The sequence below is a fragment of the Podarcis tiliguerta genome (genome assembly GCF_965153285.1).
Source record: "Podarcis tiliguerta genome assembly, chromosome: 7".
Taxonomy (NCBI): Eukaryota; Metazoa; Chordata; class Lepidosauria; order Squamata; family Lacertidae; genus Podarcis; species Podarcis tiliguerta.
Genome location: NC_139540.1, coordinates 37,387,384 through 37,399,865, shown reverse-complemented (window position 1 = coordinate 37,399,865; position 12,482 = coordinate 37,387,384). Strand labels below are relative to the sequence as shown.

General features: G+C 41.7%; 1 protein-coding gene across 3 annotated transcripts in view; it reads right to left on the bottom strand.

The window, feature by feature from the left end:
• Positions 1 to 622: 622 nt before the first annotated feature.
• LOC310682447 (DGAT1/2-independent enzyme synthesizing storage lipids-like) overlaps positions 623 to 12,482 on the bottom strand; it is a 44,178-nt gene continuing 32,318 nt past the window's right edge. For 2 of the 3 annotated variants that reach the window (XM_083451339.1, XM_083451340.1), the window contains 6 exons: positions 5,737 to 6,109; positions 4,347 to 4,511; positions 2,795 to 2,985; positions 2,317 to 2,377; positions 1,882 to 2,021; positions 623 to 820 (listed from right to left, as the gene is read on the bottom strand). In XM_083451339.1, the coding sequence (XP_083307465.1) occupies positions 716 to 820; positions 1,882 to 2,021; positions 2,317 to 2,377; positions 2,795 to 2,985; positions 4,347 to 4,511; positions 5,737 to 6,013 (939 nt within the window). In that variant the 5' untranslated portion in view covers positions 6,014 to 6,109 and the 3' untranslated portion in view covers positions 623 to 715. Of the gene's footprint in view, positions 821 to 1,881; positions 2,022 to 2,316; positions 2,378 to 2,794; positions 2,986 to 4,346; positions 4,512 to 5,736; positions 6,110 to 11,156; positions 11,340 to 12,482 lie in introns of those variants that run through there. The other variant, XM_083451338.1, reaches the window with a different exon arrangement.

Genomic DNA, 12,482 nt, shown 5'->3' with positions numbered 1-12,482 from the left:
TCATCTGAGGGTGTGTGTGTGTATAATCACATTTTTAAATGTGGAATTGTTCCCAATGTAGTAAACATTCATACAGATTTGTTTTGGGGTGCCTCATAGGAATCATAGAATAATAAAGTTGGGGTGAACCACAAGGGTCATCTATGCCAACCCGCTTGAAGCCGAATCACTCCTTTTCGAGAGCAGATGGGCCTCATGCCTTCCTCCACAGACATCCTATTGGGAGAAAGCCTGCTAATGGGTGCTAGACGAGCAGGCCTCTGAGTTCCTGGGCCCTTGACCAGGACCTGCCAGCCACAGCTGCTTTGTTGACCCCTTGGGATAACTCTGTGTACCTGCAGAGGTCTGCAGCCCACAGGTTCAAACCAAGTGAAAGCTTATCTCTATAAACATAAAAGAGATGTGAATAAAAGAGACATTACTCTTTCACTTGTAATATTATTTCATGTTTCAGTTAAGCACTCGCCTTCCCATTATAAAAGGGGCATTCTGGGAGTATTGCAGGATAGGGCAAGAAAGCACTCGTATGTCTTTGAAAACCTAGGACCTTCTGAACACACATCAGGTGCTGGGTTACTGAGCTAGGGTCCCTTCCAGATAATTAATAAACAATACAGCACAATTCTGTGTATATCAGCTTAGCTTTAATAACACAATTATTAATGCTTCCTATAACAGACATCTTGTCAGAAACACTGCAACTGTTTTATATGGACTAGTTAGCTTTGTAATGCTTATCAAATCGTTCTGAAAGAGCTCTTAAGATATTTCCTGGTCTTTTTTGGTATTTATCCCGAAGATTTTCAATTGCAATCTTTGCCTGTTGAAAGAAGAACAAAGGAATACACTGTGTTATAGGAATATATTGCTAAATAGGTGTTCACAGTTATTAATATCTGTGATGATAAAGTTAAGGGATCAGAACCAGAGGCAACCCATTTATTCCAGATATAGAAGCACAATATGTAACTTCTTTCTGGGATACGTAAATGACTTTGTAGATTCAGATGTGTTGCACGATAATCCTTGTCTCTCAATCGTCAAAAGTGGCTTCTTCAACATGGAGGGTTGGGCAAAAGCAGCCAGGGCCAGGAACCCCCACTAGGAAACTGCTCATCTGTCAGTGAATCCAGCCCACTCTCTTTATGTTTACCAAGAGCACTGTATGAGAATGGCAGAGATACAACCAAACATAAGTGCCTTGGGCTGCTTGGTACGTATTAGTTTTCCTGCACGGTTGTTACCTCCAGCTATGTGAGGAAAACTGCAGAAATGCTATTTCACTATATATTCACATTTCACTAGTGCTATTTCACTATATATTCAGTAGAGTTATATTTCACTATATATTCACTATTCGCTTAGAACGGCAATGGGTGACAGGGCTAGTGACAGAAATAAGTCACCTCCTGGTTCCATGCCTGAAAACAGCACAGCAGGGCATGGGTGAAAATAGCAGAGTAAAATGGAGTCACATTCACGTACAGAGTTGCAATAAGTCACACAAACATCAGAAGTTCTTCAGTAATAGTTTTATTGAGGATTAGGAGTGCACAGTGCTTACTGGGTCCCCCCCGGCGGAGGGGGCTTGGAAGAACCCTCTGGGGCAGATTCTGGGGCATATGGTGGGCAGAAGAAGTCCTATTGCATGAGCAGATCTTTGTGCATAAAATGCATAGGTTTTTCATGGTCTCAACAAGTTCTGGAGAGGGAAAGCTGAGTGATGAACATAGTGCACAAAAGTCTATATAATGAACCTGATCTCTGGTCGTATAGAATGAGCAAGTCAGTAGGCAGAAACCATTTTATAGAACTGAAAAAGAGAAACCAACAGGAAAACAATATTCTGCTTTTTTACTTCCTTGTGTAGAGTTAACTTACTTTTTCAGCCAGCTCTGCAGCTGTTATATTTGGATCATATGGGATGGGTTCTCCAATATATGTCCTCAGTTTCACTGGAAATGGCCCATATATGGGAAGGTAGATAAGTCGTGTTTTCCCATGTAACCATCTTGTCAGCCCTATGTATGAAAGGGAAAAGAGTCTGTAAAAAAGCGATCCCATATCAAATTTGAAATTAGTTGGCATTCTGAGTTTTTAGCAATCCCAATCAATCCATCCCAGAGATGAGGTTAAATAATTTGAGTGAATAATTTTTTAAGAGACAGCACAACTTTTGCAGATAAGTGTACACTGAATAAACTACTAGTAGGTACGAAATAGATTTTTAAAAAATATCATCGTATATTATTAATCTGTTTATTGCCTGATATCAGATCTCTTGATCAACCAAGGAATATAAGATATTTTGCTCACTTGACTTTCCAATGTTCCTGAATGTTTCACAAGCGTTTTGGGTAAACATAGGGATGATGGGCTGAAAGAATAAAAGAAGAAATACAAAATCAAAAGAAAGGTGAAAACTGGAGAATTAATTCACCCCACCTGCCCCACCTTTATTTTGGTTAAGGACTAGGAATAATGCTCCCCATCTGGGATTACAATGACAAGCCAGACGCAACTGACTTCAAATAGCACATGCTGTCCCCCAGATTTTCAAGAATTGAAGAGGAGAAAAGCTATTTTTCTTTTTAAATGTAAGTGATTTCAATAGCTTTTTTTTTAAAAAAAAAAGCAGGGGTAGGAAATTCTTGGAACTCCAGATATCATTTGACCCCTAAACAGGATGTTAGCCGTCCTCAACTGCTTAGGATGCTAGATCAAGGATGTCAACACATTAAGTCTTATCTAGGATAATCGTGAAGGCAATGCAAATTGCACAAAGATCACTCACCACTTTTGCCTCCAAAGCTACCCGAGCAAAACCAGTGTTGTTACCCCACATTATGTTGTAGTCATTACTAAAGTGTGATTCTCTACCTCCACCAGGGGCAATGCCCAGTAAATGGCCTTTCTTCAAAATTTCCACACATTCAGCTTTATTGAAATCTTTCAAATTGATGGAATTTAATAGTATCTTCAGCCCTGAAAAAAGAAGCCCCAAATAGAAAGAAAATGTGTTTTATTTAACGCTTATTTAGGACATTTGTGGACGCTATACAAGTGTCATTATTCCAAAGATATTGCACTGTTACAGATCACGAGCATAGTTCTCTGCCAATCCTTTTCAAGTAGGATTTCGTGGAAGTGCTGAGGTGGCCACCTTATTAGACATGCGTTCCACAAGTCAAGTCTGTAGTACAACAGAATGACATTCAAGTTTGCATTATGTTAAAAATACAGGCCACAGTGCCTTGCGGCATGCATAGAGAGACAGATACACACATAGCACAGATGAGCCCATGCTGGCTGAATCCTGCCTACACCAACATAAGTTCATCTTTTCATGCACAGGTAAGTGGGTGGAGATTATATGCTGCATTAATTCACCCAATGGACAAATTCACCCCCCAAACAGAGCACTCTGTGCTACTGGGCATTTTTGGGCTCTGTACTTCCTTCCTTCCTTATTTAAATAACCCTTTGGTGGTGTCATAGTTCCGTACTGTGACTGCTGTGTGCACGCAGAGGAAGATGATGTGTGGGGAGTGGCAGTGGAGGGCCATGAACACTCCAGCAAGGGTGTCACGTGGGTTTGATTGCATAAAAGCTTTGTGTGGGAGTGCTTGATTGGCCATGTGTTCGGGTGGGGCCCTGTTTTCTGGTATCTTTGTACCTGAAGAAATCATCAAGTTGGAGACCCAGTTTCCTACACCTTGTCCTATTCTGGCATTAAAGTCAGCAGCATCATATGCAGTTACAGCACAGAAAACAGATGTCAGATAATGCAGTTGACCCCATTTCTTAGATCCCTGAGGAAGAGTGTAGAAAGTAGTCTCATAGCTGTTTTGAGGTCAGACAAGGTATTCCTGCAATCTGTGATCATGGGCCAAAAGACAAAGGTTGACACGCTGTATTGGAATCATAGCCTGATTCAAATAAGATGCCTGAAATATTATTGTAAGAAGAGGTTGAGGCTGTAAATGGCCAAAGCAAGCCTGCAGTTTTTGTGTGAACACTCCATCTCATTCTGGGCTCATCCATTGTTGTAACTCAGATAGGAATCTGTCAGGGCAACTTGTCACTGGGAAATGAAGTGAGGCATGCATGCTTTGAGAGGATTGCCCCAACAGCATAGGTGGATACAATGAAATATCAACACTTGGTTACGAGTTTTATTTTGGCTTACATTCCCCATGGTCACATCCATCATCTTGCTGATATTTTATTTGTATGTTGTTTTTCACCTGTTTGCCTGATACATGGTTTTATATTTTATAGGATTGTTTTATGTCAGATTTCACATATTTTTTGATAAAAAGCATGATTTGAATTTAATAATTTACCTGGTAGCCGATATATGCCTCTATCAATGACTGAAAAGCACTCTCTCTGTGCCTCCTTAAAAAGTTTAGCGACAAGAAAGGAATAGTCAATAGCAATGACTGAGTGATAATAAACAATAATCCCTGGTCCTTTACAGAGATGTTCCATGCCAATAACTTCATAACCTGGAAACAATACAAAATGCCACAAATAAATATTACTTTGTGAAAAATAAATGAAATATTGCAATCTTTTATTGGAAGAAAACAGTGCGGTTCAGAAAACTGAAATTTAAGATCAGGTAAAAACCTCTCCTATATGTTTCAGTGTTCTAGATGCTAGTTTGTCATCTATACAGATCAAGACTTTCTCTGTTGTGATCCCAGAACAAATGGTATTCTCCTCTGCTGGAATATTCCTTCCTTGCTTACTTTTGGGTGCAGGAGAAAACATTTTTGCCTAGTCTTTGAGTAAGCTAAAACTGTGACACTCTTTCAACCTCCTTTAAGCATTTAGATGTGTTATAATACTCATATCTTCAGACCATTCTCTGAATCACTTTATACAAAGTGAGAAAAGAGTTTCCCAGACAGATGCACCCTTGACCAATGTCCTAAGTAGCCACAGGGTTTCATCCTTATGACCCAAACTTGGTTTTAGTAATGTATTTCTGATTTATGCTTCAACATCTAAAGAAACATCACTCTGGGAAGCGATGCGAACATAAGATGGATCCTCTTGGTCAAGCCAAAGCTCTCTGTATTCCATCATCCAGTTCTCACAGTGTCCATCCAAATTAGCAGCCATCACCACATCCTGCGCTGGCAGATTCCATGGTTTGTGTCCAGAGTTTATGTTTCAGAGTTACCTAGTGGTTTACCATGCTCTGGAAAATGGCACCATCAAAGTCTCACTGCACGATGATATACTCATTACATTCGCTGCGTACTCACTACACGTTTAAACCCAACCCCCTTCTCTTGCCACAATCCATGAAACTATTTTTAAAGAGCTTTGCTAATTATAGCTCTGTGAGGTGTAAGCAACATTCTCCAGGTTTCTTTTGGAGAGGAGGCATGCTTTCAATGTGATTAAATGTATGGTGTTTATGCAGCCACCAGCTGACCCTTTCTTCTGTAATATATCTTAATTTCATACCTCATAATATGTTTTGTTTTTCGTTTTGATTGCTTATTACCTAAAAAAAATTCCATGCCTTTCTTTTGATCCATATGGAGCCAAGGCCAGCTTGGAGCTGTGGTGACTCTGAAGTGGGTTTAGAGGTCCACTCCTGATGCACTGTAGCAACTATTCTTCCAGTGCCTCAAGTCTGAAATTCTGATGCTCAATCCTATGAAAGTATAGGAGCTGATAAGACTGAATTATTGGAATGAAAGAAAGCTTACTCACCATACCATATCTTTCCAGTTATATCACAAACTTGAGCAATAATTTTCCTTGGTTTCTCCCAAAATTTGCTAACATCACTTTCTTGCTGGTTATTCATCTTCTTGTAAATATGTAACACAAATGAGAGAGCCCAGAGATACAAAACCGTACATATGAATGGTGAATAAATTAAAATCAGAAGCTTAAGTAACCACAAAGGGTGAACCACTGAGGTCCGATATTCTTCCAAATAAGAAAAACTGATCCAGTTTTCCAGAATTTGAGAAAACCAGCTCATGGTTTCCTAATCTGAAGCACCATGTGTATGCCAATGAAAGAAATATATGAAGTGAAAATTTCCTCAGTTGTGATGGTATTTTTTTCAACTGTTTACCTGGAAAACAGAAAATGCAGTACATTAGTTTGAACTGTCATCCCAGAAGCATTCATGATTACATGAAATCTCATGTGATTTAATATTTTCCTAGTTTTCCCCACTGTAACTTGCCAAGTAGACGTATTGTTTTTCCAGCATCCATCATGAGGATGTACAACATTACAAATGTATGACTCCATCATTTATTTGATGTAAAGCAAGCTGGTTTCATTCCACTGCTGAAGTATTAAGGAAAGTGAGAAAGACTCTCCTCCTGAAAGAGAGGGGAGTGGTTGTGGGCGGGAGCCCGAGCTCCGCCCCCGGCAGGGGGCCTCCGCCCCCTGCTCACCTGGCTCACCTGGCTGGCGCCCGCCCACCAGCCGGCACCCAATCAGGTGCCGCTGGGGGGCGTAACCAGCGGACTTTAAATTCAGGCGCCAGCCCTCTCCCCGGCTGCTTGGCAGGAGGCCATGGCACGACCCCCGGTGACGTCAGTGGGGGGGCCTATAGTTGTATTATCATCAACAGGCTCCGCCCACTGGTGATTCAACCCCTGTGGTAGACATCCAATGCCTAAGCCAATACCTTTTCACTGCTGTAACCAATAAAGTTGTGGCCTTTTCCATGCCCATAAACCATAATCACGTGTCCCTGTGTGTTCATTTCCACCGCGCGGGGGTCGGGTCCTCGAACCACAAAGGGTTACTTCTCTTTGAGTCTGCATAAATGGTTCCCTGCCCCCTAAAGAGAGACATGGAGACTGTTGGAATGATCCAGTTAAAAAGTGGAGAACTTTGTGAAGATTTAATCTGAAGGAATTTGGACACATTGCAAGACTTTTGACTGAGAGAACTCTGGCAATTGCAGGTCTTCGTTAACAACTGGACTTTGCTCTTACTGTGTCAACTTTGCCTCATCAAGGACTTTATAAGTCAAAATGCTCTCTGGGCTCAGAGAGTGGCGACTTCTTGTAGCAACTGTAGAGTTTGTTTTTTCTGTGTCTTTCTGCCCCCAAAGTAAAAACTAACTTTGCTACACAATTGTTCCCTATACTGGGCCTAACCACTCGACTTAAATTGTGTGGTGCAAACACAACACAGAACAAGATTGAGGGTGGGTGGAAAAGTGAGCTGAAGGGTAGCAACATTTGGGGATACATGGCAAAATGTCTCTTTCTGGAGATGTGAAATGGAAAACAGCACTGCTGCCGGATAAGAACAGATGCCGATGGCCAAACCCTGTTTTAACTGCCTCTAGAATTTCTTTCCAGTTGGGTTATTGGAGATCATGCCACAATACTCAGCCATCATATTTTTGTCTTCAACTTACTAAGTCATCTTAACATCCATTAGTTTTACATTGTCGAATTGTATATTTTTGATTCTACTCTATCTTCACTACATTTTTCAACTTAATGGTATGAGAAAATAGACTGTAGTAGTATAGTGATAGGTAGCTGTGTGATAGGATAAAGTAATACCTGAAAAAGCCATAAGTGCTCTAGTTCCTCACCCCCAAGAGCCACGGAAAACTAAATTTCACTGCTGTGGTTTGTCTCAGATAAGTTGTACCTTGGTTTTCAAATAGTTTAGTTCTCAAACGTTCTGGGAAGCCGAACGTCCAGTGGGGCTTCCACGGCTTCTGATTGGCTGCAGGAGCTTGCTGCAGCCAATTGGAAGCCTTGCTTTGGTTTTCAAATGTTTTGGAAGTTGAACAGACATGGTACGACTGTAAACCTTACTGCTTACCTTACTTGACAAAGATAAATGAGCGGAACAAGATGGTGCTTGATAGCTGTGACGCAGGATGGAAAAAAGTGAATTCCTCCCTCTTTCGTGGGAGTGGGAAACATCTTTTGGCTGATTCTACAATGATCTGAGACAATAATTTGGGAAATATCCCACAACATACAGTGCACCTGTTTGCAGGTTTTTCTTCTTTATGGGTGGGAGAGAAAGCGTGCCATTTGTATGAAGAAACCAAGCATTGTGAAAAAGATTACTAAGAGGTCGTGCCCATTTATAATTAAAGATTATGAAGTCACACCTACAATAGCAGCCATATAACAACATACTGGGTCACAGAACACCAGTCGTTGACTAAGGGGTAAAGGTAGGTATAAGATGTGTATGAGATAGGAACATGATGTAATACACAAACCTTAATAACATGTTCTGTTTACAATATTGAATCCTAGTGCTGCTACAATAGCACTTAAGAATATATTGGGTCACAGACCAGTTATTGACTAAGGTATAAAGGTAGGTGTTGTAACAAGTGTGTTACCTCCATTTGCTGGTGGCTTCTCCCAGTATAAGATGTGTATAAGATCTGTATAACATCTGGCACATGTTCAATACGGTCAGGTGGAGGTGAAGGATTCAAGTCCAGCATGCATTTGTCAGTTAAGTCAGAGCAGTAATCGCATACATATACGTTGGTCCATTTTACTCTGTCATGCAGTGCCTGCAATTCAGTCACAGACTCATTAAAAAGTGAAGTTCATCAGGCGGTTTACAATATGATGATGATCATATCTATCTACATCTACATATCTATATCTATATCTATTGTCCGGCTTTGGGGGATTTTATCCCTCGCCCTCCCCCGGTGGCAGCAAGAAGCAGAGAAAAACAAGAAGAGTTCTTACTAATGAGTTTATTCAATCATTACAGCGAGAGACAAAGGAATGCAGTCAGTCTCTCATTATTGGCATTGCTCCAGCTGAGATCCTCTCCACTCCCTTCCCTTGCTGGGGAAAAAGGGGGCGGAGCTCAGTTCCAGCAACTATGTCATTGGAGGAAGACTGAAATTAGCAGAGCTCCAACCGGGGCTTTTGATGAACCAATAAATCATAAACAATTAACTGCCGGAGTCATCTCGTGTGTGGGGGAGAGACGCAAGCCTTACATTCTTGATCCTCCATTTCTACGAATATTTTATAAATTTCACTGATTTCCCCTTTTATAACTGTATTTTCTTCTTTACCTCCACTTTTAATAGAGCAGTCTCTATGCTCCTACAAGTTCAAAGACCAGAAAAGCTGCAACACATGGCTCTTGACCATAAAACCTCTAGGTCCTGGTCTCCATGGCAACCATGGAGCAAACAGGGCTCCCGCATATTCTCAGGAGTATCAGGCGTCAGGCGATGAAGTAGAACAGTGCCTGGAAGGGACTCAGCAGCTTGCAAGGCAACATCTCTCTCGGGAAAGCCTGTGGTTTTTATCTGCCTTTTAGAAGACAGATAAAGCCAGGAGTGCCTGGCTTCCTGTGGTCCATGAGGTCACAAAGAGTCAAACATGACTAAACAACAAAGTGGTTTTAATGAGTTTTAATCAGCTTTAACTCTTCAAGTGATTCATGAAGTGACTAGTGAAGATAAGATACATGTGTTTTTTTTGTTTTCTGGTTCTGTTTAGCTTTTACAAGCCATGGATATTTGTTCTTAATGATTCTATGACTGAATTGCAGACAGAGTGTTGCAAGTACAATTCCTACCTTTATTCCTTAGTCAAGAACTGGTTTTCTGTGATGCAATATGTTATTGTGCATTATGAATGTTCTTATATGTGTGATTCCATACTTATGTTGATTACAAATGGCCACAACTTCCCAGAAGCAGCCTCCCCATGTCTTCTCTCTTTTTCACAATGCTTGGTTTCTTCATACACATGGCACACCAACATCAGTCTCTTTAAACCTCCACATAAAGGGATGTGTTTCCATACTGGTAGAAATGTGCCTATGAAAAAGTAGAGCACCAGATAAGACTTCTGCTCTCAGAGAGAGGTGACCAAAGTCAAGGCAATTTAGGCTTACCGGGAATGTAAGTAAAAGGTTTTGTTCATAGAATCATAAACTGTAGAGTTGGAAGGGGCCCAACAGGTCGTCTAGTCAACCCCCTGCAATCTCAACAAACGATCCTTGCTTACTTTTGCAAATGTGCTAGTAGTTATGTTATTTGTCAGTTTCTGTGCATGCGTCAGCAGAGAGAGAGAGACAGAAATTCTGCCTTGTCTGAATGTGTGTGTAAAAACCAGTTGTATGAAAATCTTAGCCTGTTTCCACATTGTCAACTTAAAACACAGCTAGGATGTTCTCTATTTGCGGAGATGAAATTATGCACTTACAGCTTTTGCGATATTATAACACTGAGAAGCAGAAATTAAATTCCTCCCTATAAAACAGCTATTATTGGAAGCAAAACAGCTGTAGTTTAAAGCCCCCACACCCTTATCAATTTTATCTCTTTACCCATACTTTTTTGTTGAAAGATGTAGTGAAGAGACAGTAAAATAAAAAATATGCAATTCAGCTATGTAAAGGTCTGTTTTCAGATGACTTAATAATTTGTAGACAAAAATGCAATGGCTGTGTACTGTGGCATGGTCCCCAATAACCCAACCGGAAAGAAGTTCTAGAGGCAGTGAAAATAGGGTTTGGCCATCGGCATCTGTTCTTCTCTGGCACCAATGCTGCTATTCCACTTCACATCCCCAGAAAGAGGCACTTTGCAGTGAATTCCAAAATGCTGCCACCCATCAGCTCACTGTTTCCCCACCCTCCATCATCCTCGGTGTTGTGTTCGCACCACATAATTTAAATTGAGTGGATAGCCTCAGTACAAGAAACAAGCAGAGCCTGTTGGAGCACTGCGGGCTCTTCTGCTGCAGGCGGCTCTTCGCCGGACTCCAACGCTCGCTCCCGAACTCTCACCAAGCTGCCCACAGCAGAAGAGCCCGTGGCACTCCCAGGGGCCCTGCTCCCATTGGCTGTTGGCTCTTACCCCAACTGCATGGCAGCTAACCATTTTGGCGCCATGCACGGCGCACCGTGTAACGTTGTGGGAGCTGCACAACGCATCCTGTTGCATGTGCCAAGCTGTGGGTTTTATGTTGACAGTGTGGAAACAGGCTAAGATGTTAATACAACTAGTTTTTACACGCACACAAACACACAGAGAGAGACACACACAGACAGCATCTCTCTCTCTCTCTCTCTCTCTCTCTCTCTCTCTCTGCTGACTCCTGCACAGGAAGTGACAAATAATTTTTTTTACTTACATTTCTGGTAAGTCTAAATTCCCTTTGCTTCAGTCACCTCTCTGTGGATGCAGCAGAAGTCCTGTCTGGTGCACTTTTTCGTAGGCTAATTTCCACCCCTATGGAGACACATCCCTTTCTGTGCTGCTTTAAAGAGACTGATGAGTGTGCCATTTGTATGAAGAAAGCAAGTATTGTGAAAAAAGACATAATCCTAGGGAGTCTGCCGCTAAGAGGTTTTGCCCATTAAAGATTATGAAGTCACACCTACAATAGCACTTAAGAATATATTGGGTCACAGACCAGTTATTGACTAAGGTATAAAGGTAGGTGTTGTAACAAGTGTGTTACCTCCATTTGCTGGTGGCTTCTCCCAGTATAAGATGTGTATAAGATAGGAACATGATGTAATACACAAACCTTAATAACATGTTCTGTTTACATTATTGAATCCTAGTGCTGCTCGAGTAAAAGCTCTTCCATTGGCACCATGCTGCATTAATTATGCAGCATGTATTGCTTGCTTTGGAGCCCCAGAAATTCCAGGTTGACATGCTCTGATATCACAGGGTCTCTGGCATGTGGCACATGTTCAATACTGTCAGGTGGAGGTGAAGGATCCAAGTCCAGCATGCATTCATCAGCATGCATTCATCACTGCGGGCTCTTCTGCTGCAGGCGGCTCTTCCCCGGACTCCAACGCTCGCTCCTGAACTCGCACCAAGCTGCCCACAGCAGAAGAGCCCGTGGCACTCCCAGGGGCCCTGCTCCCATTGGCTGTTGGCTCTTACCCCAACTGCATGGCAGCTAACCGTTTTGGCACCATGCAAGTCACACCGTGTAACGTTGTGGGAGCTGTACGACGCATCCTGTTGCATGTGCCAAGCTGTGGGTTCCTTTGCTGGCTTTTCCGCTGTATAAAATAAAGCTATAAGATATAAAACAATGCTATAAAATATAAAACAGCGTATCAGGCAAGTAGGTGAAAAATAACACATGAAATATCAGCAAGAGTCCTCACAAAAAAGGAAGTTGGAAACTGCAGGCTTGCTTTTGGCCATTTACAACAACCTCTTCTCCCAATAATGTTTCAGGCATCGTATTTGAATCAGGCTATGTTTCCAATACAGCATGTCAACCTGGGTCTTTTGGCCCCTGATCACAGATTGCAGGAAAACCTGACCTGACCTCAAAACAGCTATGAGAGTGCTTCTGATTCTTCTTCTTCTTCTTCTTTTACTCTAGTAATTGCAAGACAATTCCTGTGCTTCCATGCAGAAATTTCATGCTTTCTTGTACAACTTGTCTACATTCTTCCTCAGGGATCTAAGAACTGAAGGAATCTGG